General features: G+C 45.3%; 1 protein-coding gene across 2 annotated transcripts in view; it reads left to right on the forward strand.

The window, feature by feature from the left end:
• Positions 1-18,028, forward strand: part of LOC100117809 (rab GDP dissociation inhibitor beta) — a 139,690-nt gene extending 121,662 nt beyond the window's left edge. The window contains exon 5 of one of the 2 annotated variants that reach the window (XM_031924854.2): positions 17,511-18,028. In XM_031924854.2, the coding sequence (XP_031780714.1) occupies positions 17,511-17,867 (357 nt within the window). In that variant the 3' untranslated portion in view covers positions 17,868-18,028. The remainder of the gene's footprint in view (positions 1-17,510) is intronic. The other variant, XM_031924885.2, reaches the window with a different exon arrangement.
• Positions 18,029-22,639: the final 4,611 nt, after the last annotated feature.

Consider the following 22,639-nt stretch of genomic DNA (forward strand, 5'->3'; position numbering starts at 1 on the left):
CGCGTGATTTGTAACCAGAGCCTTTCATCATTTCTGCTATCTTTTCACCGGCTTTTCTCTTCAATTTGTTTCCTGACTCTTTAGTACGATATTTGAACGCCTCCTTGAAATTCGAGCCGTTGCAACGTCGTCCAACACGTTGATGCCTGTGCGCACAGTCTCTTTGCCCACAGCTCTGGTACCGGAAGCGATGTACGGAAGAATTTTGCGAAATAAACCTCCGAGCCATGCACCTACACCTCGTCCGCGCTGATACGTTGAACCGGAATAGACGTGTCTCACTTGATCATCTCATCGTATCATAGCGTTGCTCTCTCTCTCTCTCTCTCTCTCTCTCTCTCTCTCTCTCTCTCTCTCTCTCTCTCTCTCTCTCTCTCTCTCTCTCTCTCTCTCTCTCTCTCTCTCTCTCTCTCTCTCTCTCTCTCTCTCTCTCTCTCTCTCTCTCTCTGGCGCTGCGATCACGTGAGTACAACTGCTTTGCCTGCTATCTCCTGTTTTCACGTTCTTTTACTGCCGCACGCTGCCTCCGGGCGTCTTCTTTTATAGAGTGTTGCACGCTACTAATTGCAACCTTCAGGCCAATTAATAAATTGCTGGAGGCTGCATTCTACTCTTGCCTGCTTTTTCCGAGAACATCTGCCGTAATTTTCTAACCTCAAAACACCTCGCACGGTTTGGCTCTTTTCCCGCACGGCTTTCTCTCAACGTTTCGACCACCTGTTGCCATCTAGTGAGCAGACTGAACACCGTCGCGGCGCCACTCAGTTTAAGGTCGGTAAACGCTCTCTCTTCTCTCACCATTGCTCCACCTAGAGGTCAGATCACCAACTACGGTGAGAAACAACGAGATGAGCACAATGAATGCGGGAAACGACGATGCGGGATACGAGACCTGCGGAAAATGCAATAACATCATTAAGAACAAGGCCCCTAAGAAATGTGATATATGTAACACACATTACCACTCCAAGTGTGTTACATTCACATCTTCAAAGGTCAGAGGTAAGGCGGTCCTGACCTGCGACGGCGCGATTTGTATGGAGGAAGTGGAGATGGAGCAGGCCAAGAAAAGGCTTAACTCCTCGCAGCTCAATCTATCGCTGGCAGGGCCTAAATCTACATCTAAGCAGGCAACGACCAAGCCCTACAGCTCTGCACCACAATCTCGCGCCCCATCTCGAAATGGATCTCCTGCTCGTCAAACAACACCCTCGACGATCGAGAGCTCCCTTAAAAATATCCTAGAGGCTCTAGCTGACATCCGCAAGAAACAGGAGGCATCCCTGAAGACTCAAAACGAGATGGCGAAGAGGATGACCGAGATTGAGCAAAGGCTGGCTCCCCTAGAGCAGAGGCTCAAGGCCCTTGATGACCTGCCGCAGCTTACTTCTCGCATTAATGATGCTGAGAAAAACATCAGTGAGCTGCAGGCAAAGCTAGAAGACCTGGCATCGAGGAATCTTGCTATCCCGCAGCCAACCAACAGCAGTAACGGCACACCTCACGACGGCAACTACAACGAACTGGCTCACCTCCGCAGGGAAATATCCGTCATCAAAAGGCAGCAGGAGCACACCAACAACGACAATGTCGTTGTGATTACGGGGCTCCGATACACTGAGGAATCCTCATTGCGGCTGCTGGCTTATGCGGTGCTCACTGCGCTGGACCCCACAGTTCTCCAACGAGACGTAGTAAGAGCGAGGGTTATGGGAAGACTGGACACAGCCGCTGACAACTCAGCCAGAATGCCACCTCTTGCTGTCACTCTGGCGTCACATGCCCTCGCCTGCTCAATAATAGCTGCGAAGGCCAGAAAGCGCAAGCTCCACACAGCGGAGCTGGATGCAGACCTACTGGAGGAAGCGCGAGCCCCAGCTGCAGACCACCAGTGGCTAATCAACATCAATCCGCTCCTTCCCCCAGAGGTGCACAAGCTGAGGGTCAGAGCGCGGATGGAGGTCAAGAGGAGGGAAGGATGTCGTACATACGTGAGGAATGGCAAGCTCTACATCCGCTTCAACGACAACCGCGCCGTCGTCATCGAAACCGAGGAACACCTAGATAATTTTTTATCTCGGACACCACCAAACAACAGCAACAACAACAACATCAACTAAAATACATACACCTCATTCCACCCAAACCACCATCATCAACTTCATCGATCGCGAAATCTTCACACTCCAAGGTAACTCTGTCAGAAGGACTGCGGGTCTGTCACTTCAATGCGAACTCTCTCACGGGGCACATTGAAGTGATAAGACTCTTTTTGTCTACTCGTCCCAATTTTCACGTAATAGCTGTAACAGAAACCTGGCTCAATGATAAAGTAACCTCGATTCCCACACTGACTAACTATACGCTACACAGACGAGACAGAAACAGAAACGGTGGAGGAGTGGCCCTCTACATCCACAACACGCTGACTGCTACAATAATATCTTCATCCGACGGGATCTGGACGGGAAAGCCAGGCTACCCGGAGTATCTCTTCTGTGAGATCACTGCGAAGGGAGTCCCACCTATTTTCGTGGCGGTTGTGTATCGGCCACCACACGCGCCCTTCTTACAAGGAAACAATTTCATTGAACAGCTGAATAGTCACATGCACAACTACTCCACGAAAGTTATAATGGGAGATTTTAACGCAGATCAACTCTCCTCCTCAGAAGATGCCAAGTTCATCAAGGCCCTCATAGAAGAGAACTCCCTCAAACCGGTGCCCTATGGTGCTACGCACCACAAGCAAAACTCTGACACATGGCTCGACCTCTGCCTGGTCGACGAACAGGATTGCCTAATTTCACACTGGAAGACTGACTCACCATTCATAAACGGACATGACCTCATTACGGCTACACTCGACGTGCAAACTCCACGACAAGTACCTAGAACATACTCCTATAGAAATTACAAAGGCATCAGTGCTGAAAAACTAAACAACTACCTCAACACATGTGACTGGTCTACAATCGACACATCATCCCTTGACGCATGCATCAACACTCTCAACACCAACCTAACAAACGCCATCAATCAGCTCGCCCCATTACGGACTGTAACGCCAGGACCCACACGACACCCGTGGTTCACCTCGGCTCTTCGAGACCTTGTGACTGAGCGGGACAGACTATACATGATATTTCGCAGGACACGTCATCCTCGAGATCAACTTCTTTATACACAAGCAGTAAATAACGCACATAAGCAGGTCGAGGAAGCCAAACTGAACTACTATCACTCACGACTATCAAACATAACAGATGTAGGAGAAATCTGGAGAGAACTCGAGAAACTTGGAATCACCACCTCCAAGGAAATCACTCCATCTCGCTTCTCAACAGATGATCTTAACAGATACTTCAGCGGGATATCCAATGATCCACTCGCCCCTTCTGTCGACGAACAACTGCAATCACTTGATAGTCTGGAATATCCTGTCCACTTCAGCTTCAGTGAGATTACGGAATCGGACGTGTTGGCCGCAGTTCAGCATTTCACCTCTCAGGCCAGGGGAACTGATGGCATCCCACAGGTTGTTGTCTCCAAGGCCATGCCAGTACTGGCGCCCATATTATGTCGTATCTTTAACCTGTCCTTGAGCGAGTCATGCTTCCCCTCGGACTGGAAAAGGTCACTGGTTCGTGCACTCAACAAAGTCAGTTCTCCAAAATCCACTACTGACTATCGTCCGATCTCACTCTTATGTTTTCTATCCAAGGCGCTGGAGTGGCTGGTACATAGGCAGCTTTCTCATTACCTGGAAACTAGGCTCTTCCTTGATGACCTACAGACAGGTTTTCGTACCGGTCACAGCACACAGTCCGGCTTAATAAAGCTGACTGATGATGTCAGGCTTGGAATAGACAAAAAGAAGGTCACACTTCTTCTTCTTTTTGATTTTAGCAAGGCGTTTGACACTGTGTGTCACGCCAAGCTCCTTAGAAAGCTAACCTCTTTCGGCTTTTCTAAGCAGGTCATCCGATGGATTGCATCTTATCTCACGGGCAGACGGCAGGCCGTCATTGGTGACGACAATCAACTATCCTCTTACCTTCCGCTCAATACGGGAGTCCCACAAGGATCCGTACTGGGCCCTCTACTTTTTGCACTGTACGTCAATGACATAAGCCTCTGTCTGGACGTGGATATTGCACATCTGATCTATGCGGATGACCTGCAGATCTACACCCAGTGCCACCTCGAGGATCTTGACTCCTGTTCCGACAGAATGAGAGCTAATGCCGAGAGGATAAGGTGCTGGGCTGGGCATAACAACATAAAACTCAATGTCCTCAAAACTAAGGCGATCGTCCTGGGCTCGCCCTACTATATCAATGCTCTACCTACAATGGCTAACACGTACATCAATATAGGGGGAGCCCGGGTTGATTTTGAATCTTCTGTGCGCAGCCTGGGGGTCGTGCTTGACTCCAAACTAACCTGGAAAGAACACGTAACACAAATGTGTAGGCGTGCTCACTCTCTTATGTATAGGCTATACTTTTTCAGGAAAAGCACGAACCTCGGTCTGCGTAAACACCTCGTCCAGGCCCTACTATTCCCGATCATAGACTACTGCTCACTGGTTTACTGCAACTTGACACAAGAACTCGACATTAAACTACTAAGACTGGTTAACACAGGTATACGTTACATCTATGGTCTTAAGAGGGGCGAGCACATCTCGCCTTACAGGCGCGAGCTGCAATGGCTCACCACTGCCGGACGTAGGAAGTACTTTGCGGCCTGCTTCTTGCGAAAGCTCTTTAACAATGCTAAACCATCTTATTTAATTGCCTACTTTGACTTCCACGTCGCACTCCGTCCTGTGAGGGGTGAAGCGATACCGCTAGACATACCTCCTTTCTCGTCGGAGGCGCTGAGGAATTCATTTCACATAATCGCCGCATACGTTTGGAATTCATTACCCTCACGATTACGAGACATCATACCCATCAATCATTTCAAAAGCGAGGCTAAAAAATACTTTTTTAGCCTTGAAAATTCGTAATTCGTAATCATCCTCATAGCAAACCAAGCACTTACCTCTCATACAGTCTCATACATCACCATCATTAAACAAAACTACAAACACACACACACACACACACATACACACACACCTTCAAGCACACCTACACACATATCCTCAATCCAATTAAACTTTAAATTATGTATCGATATATACAAGTATTGTACAACACATTGTACAGCAAATAAATCTAATCTAATCTAATCTAATCTCTCTCTCTCTCTCTCTCTCTCTCTCTATCTCTCTCTCTCTCTCTCTCTCTCTCTCTCTAGCGATTACGTTTAAACTGAAGCGTAACCGTCAGCGTTCCATATTCGAATGGTATTCGCACTCCGTGCTGATCCCTTATATCTATGACAATCGAGCGAAAACTGTGATGTAAAAGTGGAATATAATGAGCAGGTGCAAAAGGTCTCACGATATTACTGCCGAATTTGTACTTTGCACTATCCACGGAAACTGTACGCAGTAGAGCAGCTTGAGTGTCGCCTACAGGGTGTGGCTCGCATACATCCGTGTACACGTAGAGCTGATCGGGAATAGCTCGGGAAAGCGATGCTGGTCTGTTTCCTAGCACGACTACACTACCCATTGATGAGTCTCGGAATCTTCGAAACCGAAAATACGGCAAATTTTTTCGTTAAACGTTGTCTGATGCTGATCAACGCAGGCACACTTGCGCTGTTGCATGTAGTAGCCCTTTTGAAAGGGTGCAACTTCGAGGTGCAGGTGATAGTGAAAGGCGGCTGATTTATTTATTTCGTTGGCTAGTTGCTCGATCTTGTCGTAAATGCCGTGCGGAAAAAAATGCGTTTCCTGCTCTGCCTTTTCCGACTGTTTAAACGTGTAAAAGGCGTCCGATTCTTGAATGTGCGTGACAGTACTCGGCACGTGAATCGAATCGACGAGCTCAACGGTCCAATTCCCGCTGAGTCTGAGCTCGCGCGAGAGTTGCGTTGTAAAGCAGCTGGTGGCGTGTTCGTTGTAGTACGTCATACTGCTGTTGCTAGGCAGAACTAGGTAAAAATCGTTCTGGTCCATTTTTAAATTTTTTGTACTTCAGAGGCTTTGATCCACGAGTTGAATTTATCCGGATAGCCAGCCCACTTGACGAGTAGCTGCTTCTTCGAGCCACGATCCTTTGTACGAATTACGCGTTCTATTTTGAATTGCCCTGCAGCGTCCGACATGCGTTTCGTGCCAACATGAGCGAGCTCCTCGAGATAGAAAAAGCCGTCAATCTCTTCGCCGTTCAAATCTTCCAGGATAAACGTCGGTAACTGCTGTCTGTTGGATATGCGCTTAATCTTGAAAACTTCCTCGCTAAAGTTTTTTTCGTATCCCTTCTCGAAAGTATTTTTCGTGCGACTAATGCGTACGTAAGATCCGGGCTTGTATTTATTGATTACACCTGACGCCATCTTTTCGCGATTCTCGTAAGTCGATTGCAGATGAGCTCTTTTCGCTAAATTTTTGCGCGCTTTCGCAGCATTGTAGATGCTCACGTCACAGGGGCGCATCTTTGTACCGCTGTGTTGCGTATAATTGTAAGCCTCGATGATTTTCTGCACCACGTCGATGTAACGTTGCGTGTTATTGTGAGAAAAGTATCGCCACATTCGTTCGCGTATAGTACGGTTTAGTCTTTCCACCACAGCCGCTTTGATATCGGGGTTTCTAGCTGTACGGAATTTGATGTCGCGTTTTTTCAAAAATTCCTGAAACGTCGAGCCTACAAACTCCTTACCCTTGTCGGATTATAAGAGTATCGGGACGCGACCGTTGCTGCGTTCGAGTATTCGTCCGAAGGCTGCGGTGACGTTGGTTGTAGTTTTATCGCGTAGAGGCTCCAGCCACGCATGTTTACTCAATACGTTCACCACTACGAGTAGGTAACAGTATCCGTCGTTGTGCTCTTTGATCGTGGTTAATTGAAGCAAATCGCACTCCCATACGTCGTCAATGTTGCTCACGTTGTAACTTAATCGCGGAAATTTACGCTTAACGGGTCTGTGAAGAGTATAGGCGTCTTGATTACTAAGCCACTCGTATATACGTTCTTTCTCCCGCGTGTCAGCCGCGCTAAATAATTTGCCTTTTCGATTTACATGCACGAGATTGCGCGCACCCGCGTAACCAGCCTCATGCGAGACATCATAGTATTGCTGCTCGTACGACGACGACGCCATGCTTAAAAGTTTGCGAGACGTAGCCACTTGTTCTTTGCTTGATTTCTCGTCAAAGCAGGCGATGCCGGTGATTCGCTGCTGCTGCTGGTGCTGCTAGAGTTGTGTATTTCCATCAACGCGTCGATACTCTCTTTACTAGCCAGTCGTCGTTTCGCTGTATTATTCGGTTTTGTCAAATTTTTACCAGTTTTCACTATTTCCGGGTTTCCAATCAGCTTCATCGGCGTGTCGACTGTCTTGATGAATTTGACGAAAGGTAAACGGCCGATGGGCACTTCCGACTGATCCAGTGTTTTTTTCCTGCGTGCGACAACATCGCTAATCAGTTCTATAATGTTGGAATCTTGTATGGGCCGGCCGTATATACTGACTCTGCCATTGCTATCCCACTTGATACGATCGCCGGCAACGGTTTTCCAGTGTTTCAGCAGAAGGCGCGTTTTTTGAGCGTAACTCTTGGGCACGCTGTCGAGTATTATATCTTCAGTCATTGGTGCCGATGTGGCCTCTATTTCGTCGACGTCGCGCTCGTAATCGTGTTCAGCGTGACGTTCGGAATCTTTGAAAAACAGATATCGCCGCAGTACTTGTAAATAGTTTTGACATTTTTCACGCTCATCTGTAAATTTATTCGAATGTAGAATTGTGTGCATTTCGGAATCGAGTCTTGAGAGATTGTCGCCGCACGTTTGAACAGAGTTTTCACACGACTCGTTTACTACTGGCGGTGCTGCTGCTGGCTGAACGTTTTGCATGCGCGAAAACATATCTTCGGGCACGATAATCATTTTTCTCGCACGATCCATTTTAGTCTTCCGCTGCTGCTGCTGCTGCTGACTTTGAATTAAATAAATTCGAGACAAGAGTCCCGATAATAGGTGCGAGTAGAAGTGGCTAGAAAGCACCACCGTGCTGTACGAGAACTCGTTTCTTTTTCTGCCAATCGCTAACAGATTTCTTATTATTGCAAATCGTCAATTTTCTCAGCACGTTTTTGTGCTTTTTGAGTCGTCGTTTATGCGAGTCTTTGATTTTGATCACACCTTGCAAGATATTCAAAGCGCATTCGCATATGCAACGCACGAGTCTCTTGTCGGCTGTGCGTAAAAGAGCCGTACGTTGTTGACCGTCCGTGTGACAAAGAGCGTTCAGTACAGCTACTCGTTTTCTGTTGAAATGCTTAGTGTCGAGCGCAGCCACGGGTATACAACAGCCAGCCTGTTTCTTCTTAGATGTTGTTGGCGCCATAGCTTCTCGCCTACTGTCTATGCCGAGAGCTCTGCACACCTATTTTGTATTTTTACTTATTACCGAATTTCGGCACGTAGGCGTACTGAATATCGTTGCTTGGGAATATACACGTGCGAACCCTATACTCGTCCACGGCTGCTTGAGTTAGATCGAGAAAAAGATAGGAGTGAGGTCCGCGCGTAGCGTCTATGTAAGCCTCCTGCAGAAACCTCGAATCTTCCGGATAAATTTGTCGCACGAGATGCCGAATCTGAGCTCTGTCGCGAGGATTTTTAAATATAACAAGATACTTTGAATTTAAACTTATGTCGCGCTGAGACTTTCCCTGGTGAAAAATATTCTGCGTCACCAGAAAGACCGACAAATTCAAATGATGAGACGAACGCGAGAACAAATCCAGAACTATATCGTTCGACGATTCTCGCATCAAGTCGTCGAGAATCAGTAATTTTTTCTTTTCCGTATCCACGGAGTAATCGCTTCGCTGCAGAAGTCCCTCTCGAAACTCGATAGGTATAGCAGCACTCCCGCTAAGTTTGAATTCACTGCGGTACGTCTCTTGCCACTCGGTATAGTAGAGCAGAACCCTGTCGAAGCGAACATCGCACATGTTCGAGAGATGCTCGAGAAATTTTTTCAGAAACCAGCTTTTTCCAGCTCCTGTTGGTCCTGCTATGCACGCCGTAAAAGGATGCTTCCAACGCGTATCCATCTTTTCGACTAAAGCGCTCTCTTCCCGAAAAGCGCTTTTTATTAATATTATTCCTCTACCGCGGAGGGCGGCGGCGGGCGCGGGCGCGGGCGCGGGCCGCGTATACGCGTGTACTCATGCGGGCCGCTTATAAGCGTATATTAGCGGCTACGAGTATCATCCGCGGGCGAGCCGTCTATACGCGTGCATGTACGGCTCGTCTATAAGCGTACGATGGTGAGTGGGTAAAGGAGCGAGAAGGATGTTATAATTACAAGAAAAAGTTTAAAATACTTTTATTTTTATTATAAATATATTAAACATAACGCAGAACAATTTATATTACTTAAAACTAATACAAAAACGAGATTCTTAAATTTACTTTTATTTATTCACAAACAACTTACATACTATACCTAACTTTTGTAACCGTACGGGAGCGATAACCCGGGAGTAACATACCTACGCTTTTTAGAACTATGCTACATGATTTGACCTCTTCTCGCGTGACGACAGTGTGATCTGGCAATCTTTTAATAGAATTAAACTTAAGATTAATGCATTCATTCTCTTCATCAGGCTTAAAATAATTTTCAATCGTACTCTTAATGCTAGGATAATTTATTCTCAAAGAATTCGAGAAATTTAGCGAGATACCATTGACTTACATTTTTTGGATACCTCGCCAGTTCTCGAATTCACGGTTCTGTAGCCGTAAAATTTCGTAATATAAGTCCCTTCGTCGAGCTCGTTGGTCATATCGCCGAGCAACGAGCCTAACGGGGGCCTGTATTCTTGTGCGTTTTCGTTGCACACAAATATGCACGAATCAGTGTCGCAGTACAGCGTTCGCTTGCCGAGCTTCTCCAAATACGAAAATAGTTTCAAGCGGGCCAGAGTTGTCGTGTAGGCTGCTATAACTACGTTCGTATATTGAGTAGACTCCACAGCATCGTCGATGTACTGCCAGCTCGCGTACATCACCTCCTCGTTGACCAGCAGGAGACTCAAGACCTCTTTATCCTCGGTCGTTAGAAGTTTAAGGAGGTCTTCGCGCTCCTTGACGATCACCGTCTGTTTTAAATTACCGCGCTGTCCGAACTTACCCCAGAACGAGTTCAGACAGAGCTTCGCAGCAGTGCGCAGGCCAGGGTTTTTCGCGATTTTTTCCAGATCAAGCGATATCCCCTCATTTTCGCGATACTCGCGAACGTAACGCGCTTTCCATTCCGCGTCAACGCACCAAGTTGGAAACCCCAATGCTTCCTGCTTTAATCGCAAGAAAGTGTAAATGTAGCCAGCGAAAAGTCCTCCTTCACCTGTGAGCGGATCGTACTCGGTCATACTATACTGCCATATGACGAATATTTCAGTTATAGTATAGCCGAGTTCGATGGCTTTTCGCAGCTCATCCACCACCCAGGTTCCGCTGAACTCTCGCTGACTCGCATCCGAGTGGCAACAATCGCTCTGCCGCATCTCTTCACAGCATGTACGACACAGTGCGAAGAGAAGCTTGCCGTGCATTTTTATCGGCAAAAGAGGCTGATACAATTTTCTCGACGGTAAAACCTTACATTTTACCAGCCCATCTATGGCCGAAAAATTGTTGAGATTGCCACCCGTCAGCTCATCAGATTCCTCGCCGACGTAAACCTTTGGATGACCGAGCGGAAATCTGCCTCGTTTACAAACGTAAGGATACAGCGATCATATATCTGTATACAGAATACGCTCGCCTGGCTTAGCATCGTAAATTGCGACGAAATTTTCGGTCCGTCCGCCGAAGAACGCGTCACAAGGATTAAGCGTTATTTTGCTGATGAGCGGATGTTCCGACACGTACATGGTGATTTCGGGGTTTTCACGCTTGACTCTGTCAAACTCACACTCCCAAATTTCGCGCGTCTCGTAACCGAGCTGTTGGATCTGCGCAATTTTAGCGCGTGTATTCTCGAGCAACGCGTCGAAATTATGACCCCAGGCATTCGGCTTGTTGCGATTGTTTTTGAAACATTCAGGGCAGCCATGCGTAAAGCAGCCCTGGTATTCAAAAACAATGGGATTTTCTGCTGGATTGGTAGATGGTAAGAATCCGTTGACCAAAAATCCCTCTGGAAGCCGATATTCGCGCGCTCTGCCTGCATGCACGATTTCGCGACCGATCTCTCGCTCGCACTGTAGCAGCCACTCGACGGCTTTTTGGGAGTGCTTGTCGGCGCGACGATACCCTCCCCTGGGGACTATTCCTATAGTCTGTGGCTTTAAGAAATTTTTTCTATAGAGATGAGAGCACGTGGACGCGATTGTAGTAGCCACTACATACGGGTCCGTGTCTCCGACCTCGAGAAAAATTGTTCTGAAAGCCACACACGCGCGACGCAGAATCGTCACATCCTTGCGACAGTAGTCGACGATTTCCTTGCTGAAATCGAATACTGCGTTCGCTGCACGCATCTCGCTGTGCCACAGCAAGAACTGCTCGCGCTCGCTCGACGATATATTGTCGGGAGAATAATAGTGCGCATCCGGTATGGCGCCACGGTATTCGGCGTTAGCCGAGGTATTAAAAAGGTGCGGAAAACAGCCTTTTTTCGTAGTCTCACCTAAACCAAATGTAGCAGGCAATGCGGCCAACTTCATTTGAAAATAGCTGAGACTATCGATGAACTTTGTGCGTCCGTATCGGATGCACAGTATTTTCTGACCATTCAGTATGATGCTTGGCGCGCAATTTATTTTACGTTCGAAAAGCCGTCGTAATACGAATTGCGCATCGTACCCTCGTGCGTTGTGCGCGATGAATATTATATTTTCAAAGTTCGTTTTGTCGCGTGCTACAAGCTGTAGCAGCTGACCAACGGGATCTTCGGTAAATACATGCTCGCACACACCGCACGAGGGACACCATTCTGAAATGTCGTCAGAACTTATGCACTCCGTGCAGACTTGCTGTGCAATGCAGACATTCGGGACGTGCATCTTTATGCTTTCATCGCCTCGATACGATGCTTCTTGCATCGTTTCCAGATCGTAGCAAACATAAAGATATTTTTTCGCTGAAGCATCATTTTTTTCGGCTGTATAAAACAGTGTTGATTATAACAGTGTGTCGACACCAATTTTTGCCGTACTCGTGCTTACCGCGCTGACGGTTCACGCTTTTGCAGCAGGTAAGACAAAACTGCAGCACATCGCACAATCGCTTGTGCTTCGCTTTGTATGATCCCGCAACCGAATGGTTGCGAAAACATACATCGCCGAATAAACTGCGATTGCACGATACGCATTTTTGCAAAGCTTCGTTTTCGCTACAGGGTGGCGAGACGAAGCAGCGCGAACACAGCTGCCTACAGTTGTGATCCTCGATATTACTGTAGCCGCGATTGCAAAAAGTACAGAAAAATGTTGCCTTCGCAGCTCCAAAAATATTGATGATCACGTCGTAATGAAGCTCGGAGTGGAGCAAAAATATTACGGTTGTGCAGGCATCGCAGTGTCCGTCAAAAAATGGTGCTTCACCGCTGTCCATCGAGTCTTTCTCGTAAGCAACTAAAGCTGTACCACGAGCAGTAAAATAATGCTGGAATTGACGAAGCTCTCGTACACCGCAACCTTCGCGAGGTACGAGAACACTGGCATCCTGGCACAATTTTACAGCTCGCTCATGCTGTAGTTGCCTACGACCGTCGCGGATGACGGTCCACTCGGCTCGCATCGCCAGGGTATCGTTCGTCTGAAGCGCGATTTTCGCCTCGCCTACAACGAGCGCTCTCGACAGACAGAGATTGTCACGATTGCCGATCTGAATGATGGACCGTTGAGAAACGCTGTCGACGGTCAAGTTTTTCCGTCGAGAGCCACCTGCACCTACAGGCATCTCTACGACGGTCAAACAAACGGTAAATGACTCGTCGACTCGAAAATTTGCGTTGCTCTGAACGAGTCCAGACACCACAGACCATAAATCATCGCCAGTCAGTGCGCTCGCGAGACGATACGAGATCCCGGCTGACCCGTTTGCAAAATATTTGCTAGAGATTGAAACACCGACGCGATCGCTTCCGCTTTTGATTAGAGTTAGCAAATACTCGTAAATGTCACGTATTGCTAACTCAACCCAGCTGAGCATGTTGGTCCCACGCGGCGGTGTTTTAATCCGTAGCGTCAGACGGCGAGCGTCCGTACGGAATTTCCGTACGCAATGCACCGTATTCGCGATAATTTCGAAGCGACGATAACGCTCATCGTCACGAGCTTCCTCCTCCTCCTCCTCCTCCTGATCCGAATCAGAAGCTGCAACAGAACCGCTTACAATACTATTGTTCGGCGACGGTGCCTTTTCGCTCGAGGTATCGCCGCCGTCACCACCGCCGCCTACCTGCGATATGCCGCTCGCTGTGCTGTCATCGATGATCGGGTGACCCGCATCGTAGAACCCGATCTCCTGCAGCATCGACAATGTAGGGCTCAGCGCTGTTGAAGAGTCCGATGATATTTCCGGCGATGATGGGCCCTCTTCCTTGCTGCTGCTGCTGACATTATCGTCGTCGACTGCAAAGAAGCGAGCCTTCATTCTTCCGCACGACCGTTGTAGCATTGAATGATGTCGCTGAACAACTCGGCCATCTCGAACGCAGTCATAGAAAATAACTCGTCTGCTGATTTTTCAAGCAAGTTGTTTAACCAACGTACGTTATTCACGATTCGTAGCGCAGCAGCTTGAAAAATCAGCCGCGTCATTTTCTGGATCTGCATCCGGACAGGGCTCCATGCCTTCGTTCACACTACGTCTGATAACTTAAAAAATTATTATTGTAAGTAATAATAATTTTTTAAGAAAATTTAAAAGTTAAAAAAGTTTCTCTTACTTTCATTAATACGGCGGTCGAACGAGTTGTACTGATCGAAGCGTGCATGCGGATTCATCGCAACTTCCTCAGCGGTCTCATCCCGAGTCGCAAAGCCCTTGAAAACCTCGGCTCTCGTAGGACCAAACTCGGGAGCTGGCTCGTAGCGGAACGAAAGCAGAATCATCGCAGCCTCCATCGTTTGCTCGCTACCTCTCAACGGTGCTGGAGCGCCCGCTCTGTAGACAGCCTGCTCGGAGACGCCAGGCCGATCATCGCCGTGATCGCTGTCCTCTATTTCGCTCTCAGCATCATCCTCCATGGAGTCCTCCATAGGAGCTTGTATATCCTCCTGCTCCTCCTGTTCCTGCTCCTCCTGCGCCTCCTCCTCCTCCTCCTCCTCCTGTTCCTGCTCCTCCTGCTCCTCCTCCTTCTCCTCCTCTTCCTCCTCCTCCTCCTCTTCCTCGCATGATGTGGCTCGCTGTGGTGAAGGAGGTGACGACACAACAAACAGCGTTGCGTCGCTGTCGCTCTCCTTAGCATCCTCCTGCAGAGTAATTCGAGCTACAAGAAGAACAAAAATATAGTACTATTTTTTTTTTTTTTTAACTGATTGTAGGGAACACTGTAAACACTTACCATGTTCCTCGATGATATGCCTCAGACAGTACACGTCGCGTGCACCGCGTTCCACCAAATAACTGCCCATGATTTTTTTTATCACAACACTAGAATGTTTAAAGTATCTCTGATAAAAATCGGCGATCCAGCGGTACGCGAAATGCGTCAGCAAGCAGCGCAGTTAGCGTCGCAGCCTCTCCTCGCACATCCGATGAACGCGCACGTACCACTCGCGAGTACACTTCCTCTGCACAGGTATGTGACGTCCCTTGAGCGCGTTGGCTACGCGCAGGATCGCATCGCGAACTTCGTTCGTAGCACTGGGCATTTCTGCGACACGTGGTAAGCTGGCTCTCTCAATGACACGCATTTCGAGAGACTGATGACTGCGCTAGCGTACAGAGGAGTTTTGTAGACGGCTCAGGGCTGATATGAAAATATCATGCCTTTCTTAGGAGTGATTTCATCGAATAAGAAGATCGCAGAGCAGAAAAACCGTTAAAGAGGGGGATTTGTTTTAAAACAGCGCATATTACAGCCATAGCTGAGAAATCTAGGCTGCCACCAGTGATCGAAAGAAATAAATCCGATACCGTACACGCTGTTTGCGCTTTAGGCACGTAGCAGTCATAAACCTTAGGCGGATAGCGGACGTCTCAGAGAATGGGCCGTCGCCACCGCTAGATCCAAACACGGACCAAACAGTTTTTTATGACTCTACGGCTGACCCTTTTTAATCTCTCTTACCGGACACCTGTAATCTCTGTATAAACAGTTTACACTCATTCTCAAGTGCCTACCGGAGATCCGATGATTCGTTTTCTGCTTAGTTTTGAAAACTAATCCGTTGGCGATAATAAAACAAAGCCCGAGTCCATGATCACACGATACTTCCTGGAGCTGATTCGCGAGACATTGAAAACCTTTCTTTCGCTCTCACCCGTCTCCGATTTTTTCTGATAAGCCCATGACGCTGAAGCTCAAGTGTATACAAATAATCCAGTCCGTGTATAGCGTTACCAACGGTCTCGCATTCTTACGACAACGAACGTCGTTAAAAGGCAAAGAGTGGAGAGGTGCGGTCCCCCTCTACCTACGTGCAGAAATGTTTGCCAACGGCTTACGTTTATGATACTGCTTGCACCGATCAGTCCGCTCTGAGTCACTACAGAGAGCACACACGTGGCCACCATCATGGCAGAATTGAAAAAATTAGCAGCCCAACGCGATGCGCTTCTCGCAAGTATCGAAGCTAAAAAACGTGCAATGGAGAAGCTGAACGGCCAGCTCGAGCGCTACCAGCAGAGAATGCTGGACATGTCAGCGCTGTTGCAGCAAAAACAGCAAGAAGCCGAGCGAAGTTCGGACAGTTTGGAGCACGACGTGTGGCAACAGTGCTGGAGGTGCCTTCTCTTTCGCTGCTGGAAGTGCAACGGACAGCCCTGCCCGTGCATCCTGGATATAGATTCGCCGAGATCGCCTTCGCCTCCACCATCATCAGCAGCAGGCGACGACAACGACAGTGACGACAACAACGTCCAAGGTAAGCCACCGACAGCACGCCGCAACCGTAGCGTACCTTACAACTTTCATCGGATGCCTACCCCGCCGAAAGAGTTGGTTCTCAACCAACACTTTCTCGTATCCAGAGAAAAGCGGATATAATAATCTGTCTAAAAAATCTTCCTCCTCCTCCTCGTCACAGAATCAAAAATCCTTTTCCACAAACACCTTTTCGTGCCCCGAAAAAGACGGCTACAGCAAGCTGAAACGCTAATTACAATAATATATATTTTAAAAAACAAACGGCCCTTTTCAGGGCCACCATATAAATTATATACGTGGATCAATCTCTCTTTTTACAGCGCAGAAAGGATCAGAGCCGGCGCTAGGGCAATAAAAGCCAAACAGCAGGTATACGCGACCGACAGGTAGACGGCGGCTTTGGCGGACGCGCGCGAGTATGGCGTAGAGAGGGGGGAGAGAGAGAGGGAGAGAGAGAGAGAGAGAGAGAGAGAGAGAGAGAGAGAGAGAGAGAGAGAGAGAGAGAGAGAGAGAGAGAGAGAGAGAGAGAGAGAGAGAGAGAGAAGCGGGTCCGGTACAGCAGCGGCGGAAGCCACCGCGCCAGAGCTCACGGGCTACTATAGTGTAAAAGGAGAGGAGGCTACGGGCTGGTATAGCGAGAGTTGCGCACGTGCGTTCGAGCTCGGGGTCGGTATGGAGTAGACAGCGAAAGAGAGAGAGAGTCGCGCTCGGGTCTGCTTGAGTAATAGGGGGAGGGCTGGCATCGTATGCGTGATATAGCTTTTGTTTAAAAATTATTTATAATTATTTATAAATAAACAAACAAAAGTCACCCATCGATAAAAGACTGTTTATGACTGTAGCGGTCGTAAATCATGTTTATTAACCTTATCAGCTACTGTTGATATAAACATGGGCTCTGTTTACATAAACAACTGGCGCCAGCCACGGGACTGGTGACGTCACTCTAGGCCACGCCCAGTCTCTCCATACCAGCCCATATACTACTTGTATTATTTTTCGATACAGTGTGCGTAAAAGACGATTTTACACACGCTTCGCGTGCAATAAATCGCATTTTATGTCCCTAGTATAGACAAAAATAAATGTTTAATACACGTTTGAAAATGGATTTCACACTTATGTGATTACACACACTCGTGTAGAATCAACTTTTTTGCATTTGTATCAAAATATACTAGTATGCGTAAAGTTGTTTTTAACGCATTTTACAAATTTTATGTAACTATTCATTAAATCATGACATTTCTTGGAGAAACCGTACTGTTAATGGAGTTTGCAGCGATTTTTTAATGTTGTAGTAATTGTATTTTCGTTATTTTCAGGTTAATCGCAATTCAGATATTTACGTTTCCTTGGTATCTTACACACATCAAGTCGCTGCTAAAGGATGGTTTATAGCAATGGTATCCACCACAGTAGAAACTTTACATCCGGAATCTGAGATTAAACCGGGTCTTGATTTGTTGGGATTAATAAGGCAAAAATTTGTTTATGTATCAGATTATCTGGAACCAATTGATGATGGCACGCAAAGCCAACTCTTTGTTTCAACGAGCTATGATGCTACCACTCATTTTGAAACAACATGCTTGGACGTTTTAAATATTTTTAAAAGAGCTACTGGCGAAGAATTTGATTTCAATAAAGTAAAACATGAGCTTGGTGATGAAGATCAATAGTAAAGACATATTTCAACTGTGTTTGCAAGTTTTCAAACGTTCACTTATCTTCAAAATAAATGTATATTGTTTTCATAAATAACAGTACAATAATACAAATAATATGTAGACTTTATGCGATACACATTCCATATTAAAGTAAATCATGATTTTTCACCATTTATTGTCAATTCTTAATAAACCCAAATACTTTCTTAGCGTTCTTGGAAGTTAACGCCTGAGATCGCATGAATGGCTAAAAATAGTGGCTAAAAGTGACTTCCGTTAATAAAAAAAGACTAAATGATCCACGTTAACCAATATCAGAGTTAGCGTTACTACCTGAGTGCGATGTTCTTAGTCATCTAGTACTATGTGTTAAATATATCTTGAATAGAATATGCAATAACTGTCCCTCCACTTGCAGTTCCGCCCTTGCATTGAAGAAAAAAAAATTATTAATCGAAATGAGAATAATTATTCAAATTTTCACAGTAAACAATTATGTTTTATAATATTTATTTTTTTCACGACTGAATTACAATAGCCACTTTATTCCTTGAAAAGTTCCCTCATATATTGCTTTCTCCAAGAGAAAGCTTTGTGATTTTGAGAATTTCGATATCAAAGGCTTTGAAAGATTTCAATGTTTTCGAGGTGCCTGAGTCAGGAAAAGTGTTTTTAAAAAAATGTATATCTGTATGTATGTTTGTATGTATGTATGTATATACGTGCGTGTGTGTGCAAAAATGGTTACCACGATATCTCCCTAACGCATTTATATTTTTCACTGAAACTTTACAGGTTCATGAAGTATAACTTAACAAAGAACTGATTAAATTTTAGAACCGATTTACTAAAATAAAGTGGGTAAAAAAAAATAAATACGTTTTAACACTAAAAATTTGAAGAAAAAATTTCTCTATTTTAACTCCCGAACGCATTAAACTTTAAAGCAACATACATCATTTGTCTTTTCATGTTCACAAACACATAGACATAAAAAAATATTATATCTGCAAAAATGATTATTCGTAGCAACCCTTTATGTGGATCGAATCTGCAGATAACTCTCGAACGCATTTGTATTTTTGGCTGAAACTTTATAGGTTTATCGAGTATATAGCCTAACGAAGAATTGATCAGATTTTTTAGCCGAATGACAAAAATAACGTGTTTCTTTAAATTTCTATGAACATTAAAAATTAAAACAATTGTTTTTGTTTATAATCTATGCATATATATAGGTATCAAAATTGTTTAGTAGTTATCTTTGCATCGTGTGTCGATTCGTGTATTCTAAAATTTTTAAGCATGGCGGTCATAAACAATGCTATTATAAGTATGTCTTGAGTTTTTATTAGTTTTATTAAGAAACTTTAAATTATTTTATTAAATAAACATGATTCTTTTACTTATTAATGAAGTTGGCAACGGTTTTTTCCCGAATTTGCGGGAATAAAATTTTTGATAATTTTATAAATATTTGAAAAATTCTGAATTTTAATAACTGAAAATCTTGAAAAATGTATACATTTTTAAAATTTAGTTTGTATTTATAATAGACAACAAAATGGCTGCACAGTTAAGTCGTGAATAAAGTTCTATACACAACACGGGACTAAAGTCGATCATTCTCTCGGGTGATTACTGCGTTGCTCTGTTCGGGCTGTAAACCCACCCGCGGACATACTCTACGACTTTGGTTGCAGAATGTACTATAAAAACATAGCATTGAGTATTTTAATTTACTATATTCATGCCGTTGGTCTGAATTCCTTTATACTCTGTCAAAACTCATGATAACGGCAACGTAGATTTTTTGCATCGCTCACGATTATATTTATTATCTAATATTTATTTTATTTCCAGTAAAAAAAGATACAAAATGTTAATACATATTGTACTATCCTAAAGCGGTAAACTAATTATCTGTACATTGGCTGGTGTATTACTTAAAACTAAAGATGATAGTGACATTTTGAAAAAAATGGATATGCTCCATAAGCAAAATCGCATAACATTTATATATAAATATTTATTTAAATATATATGGGCATGATTGCCCTTAACATAAAATACATAACTAAATTTGTAGTGCTTCGCTGCAGCGTTACAAAAGAAAATATATGTAAAAGTTATCTTACTTTGATAAAAAAAAAAAAACAAAAATAAAAAAGCAAAACAAAAACAAATAATCGTAACATGATTAGAAAATGGAGAGCCATTTTTCACATTCAGACATAAAGAGACAGTTTAAGATTTTTTATTTCGTTAGGGATGGTATTCCAAAAGCGAGGTAGTCTGAGTTTGATAGAGTTGAATATAAGGTTGTCACTAGATGTATCCTCATGATAATCGCGGAAATTGCGAAAATTATTGTTAGCTAATCTTGGCATAAACAGGTTAGTAAGATCATGTATGTTGACCAGCCCAGTCATGAGTCAGAATGATAGTAAGGCGTTGTGATAGTCGAAAATAGAGTTTATGGGATTAATTTCAAGTCATCAATCATTATACTAGTAAAATCATGATCAAATCTATGAACAAAAAATCCTGCGGTGTATTTGTAGAGTCAAAATCGGAACGATAATCCGACTCTAGCGGGGGGTTGTAACGAGGAACAACGTCCCTCGCCACGCCGGTAATCGAGGCAGGATAGTATATATATATATATATGTGTGTGTGTGTATGTGTGTGCGTGTGTGTGTGTGTGTGTGTGTGAATCGATCCGGCGTTCCCGAGATCTCTAGGCGCGCCTGCTACCACTTGAGCCAACGCTGCCCTATTTCGTATTCGGCTTGCCTTCGCCCGCCGTAGTTGTCGTCGTTGTTGTTGTCGTCGTTGTCGTCGTTGTCGTGATTACTGTCGTGACCAGATTCCCTGTCGGCACCTCTATCGTGACGATTCTATTCTAGTCTCGGCCCTGCGCCTCTTGCGCCGTTAACCTGGCTCGGTCTTCCGGCGTCGACACTGGCGCTTGTGCCTGTTCACTCTCCTCAGTGACTGGCATTTCTGCGAACGCGTCTCTCATTGTCATCGCGTTTAGCAGTTGTAGATTAGGCCCTGTCGGTTGGCTTAATCCTTGCGCCGCTTGACCGTAGTTCATATCGATCGCCGGCGTCACCACTACTTCGTTGGCCTCGATCTCTTGTTGTAACAGCTTTAGAGGGTACGGCTGTTCGGCGTCATAATCGCCCGTATAAATCGAGCGTGTCGATACTTGTTAGCCGTTGCGTCGATGAATGACTTACGCAGTTCTTCCCTCTTCACTCGCGTCATTACTGTCGGGGCGCAAGGCTCTCTCCAAAATCTGACTCGGTATACTCTCCGAGGAGCCATCTGATCAGCCTAGCAACGCGATCTAATCGCTTGCCGTCTGGCTTCAACTGCATACTCTCGAGAGCATCGTCCGTTTCTTCTTCGTCGATGCCCAAGCACCTATTCTCGACGACCTTCTCTACTTTCTTCGCCATGTTGGTGTATCTTCTGCGTCTAAACGACGTTTCGCGGGTGCGCAACAACGACGTGGCAGCTCCCTATCCTACGCACTCACTCTAGATGGCCCCTAGATTGTATTCTTGTTGCTACAACGTAAGCTGCAAAAATACAACCTTTCTACTCACACACTTGCACACCTAAGCGCGACGCTGTGACGTAGATTATTACGCGAAATGGAATTCGTATAATTGGAGCAAAATTTGTAAAAAAAATTTAATTACGCCAGATAAGCACGAAATGCTTCTGGCGCGCGCACTCGTAGCACCGCTGTGCTCTCACTTGCAACGCACAGATTGGGCTACAGGCATACACGCACTCATACACCCGAAAAAAAATCCGAAAAAGACGAAAATATTTTTCGCGGAATCACGCGTATATCTCGATCTGCGAGTTGAGTGTGTTCCCTTCTTGACAAATCTTGAGGTCTTCTTGGTTGAAAACTAGGCGTATACTGTTCGGCGTCTTCTTGTGGAAGTGACTATATACCTCGTGCCCGTCGCGTTCTCGTAGAAATGCCTCTCGCAATCTCTCTCACACACTCGCGCCGCTGCGCGCTTCGCTTCACTATAGCGTGCGTGGACTATACTTTGCGGCTACACGCGTTTGTGTTGCCGCTTTGCTGCCTTTTGCTGTTTAATTGTTAATAATTAAACAACTTACAATTTCGCATACACGCTCTGTTTTCACACGAGACGTCACGAAAAAATAATTATGCTACTCTCTATCCTAACGAGAGTGCTTTAGAATTCTCCCTACAACAAATAGAAAATTATTCGTCACCAAGTCCAGGAGAGCAGCTGCTTCTAGCAGTACTCGTCCTCTTTGGTTAGTCCTTTGACTGCCCCACTCTACGGCCCATGCGTTAAAATCGCCTGCGATAATTACTGGCTTTCTTCCCGCAATATCCTTCACGAGTCGGTCTAACTGCCGCTCGAACTATTCGATCGGTGCGTTAGACGAAGCATAGCAGCTGTATACGTATAGTACTACCTTAAAATAAATTTCTAACTAATTTCTATTTTTACAGATAAAAATTGGACAATAATTTTATAGAGGTCTTACCTAAAGAAATAGTTTTTTAACGCATTCATCCAGCTTTTGCATTAATGTGAAATAAACACTTATTTGGTACTGTCTTAGTCTCCGAGTGAATATTTGCATCTTTACTACCACCAGAATCATTTACGGAACTATGATGTGAAGTTATATTAGCACCTTCACTAATCGTTGCATTTTGGCTAAATGTTTGGCTTAGTTCCGATCCAGACTTAATTACTTCTAGAGATTCATTC

The sequence above is a fragment of the Nasonia vitripennis genome (genome assembly GCF_009193385.2).
Source record: "Nasonia vitripennis strain AsymCx chromosome 1 unlocalized genomic scaffold, Nvit_psr_1.1 chr1_random0002, whole genome shotgun sequence".
Lineage (NCBI taxonomy): Eukaryota > Metazoa > Arthropoda > Insecta > Hymenoptera > Pteromalidae > Nasonia > Nasonia vitripennis.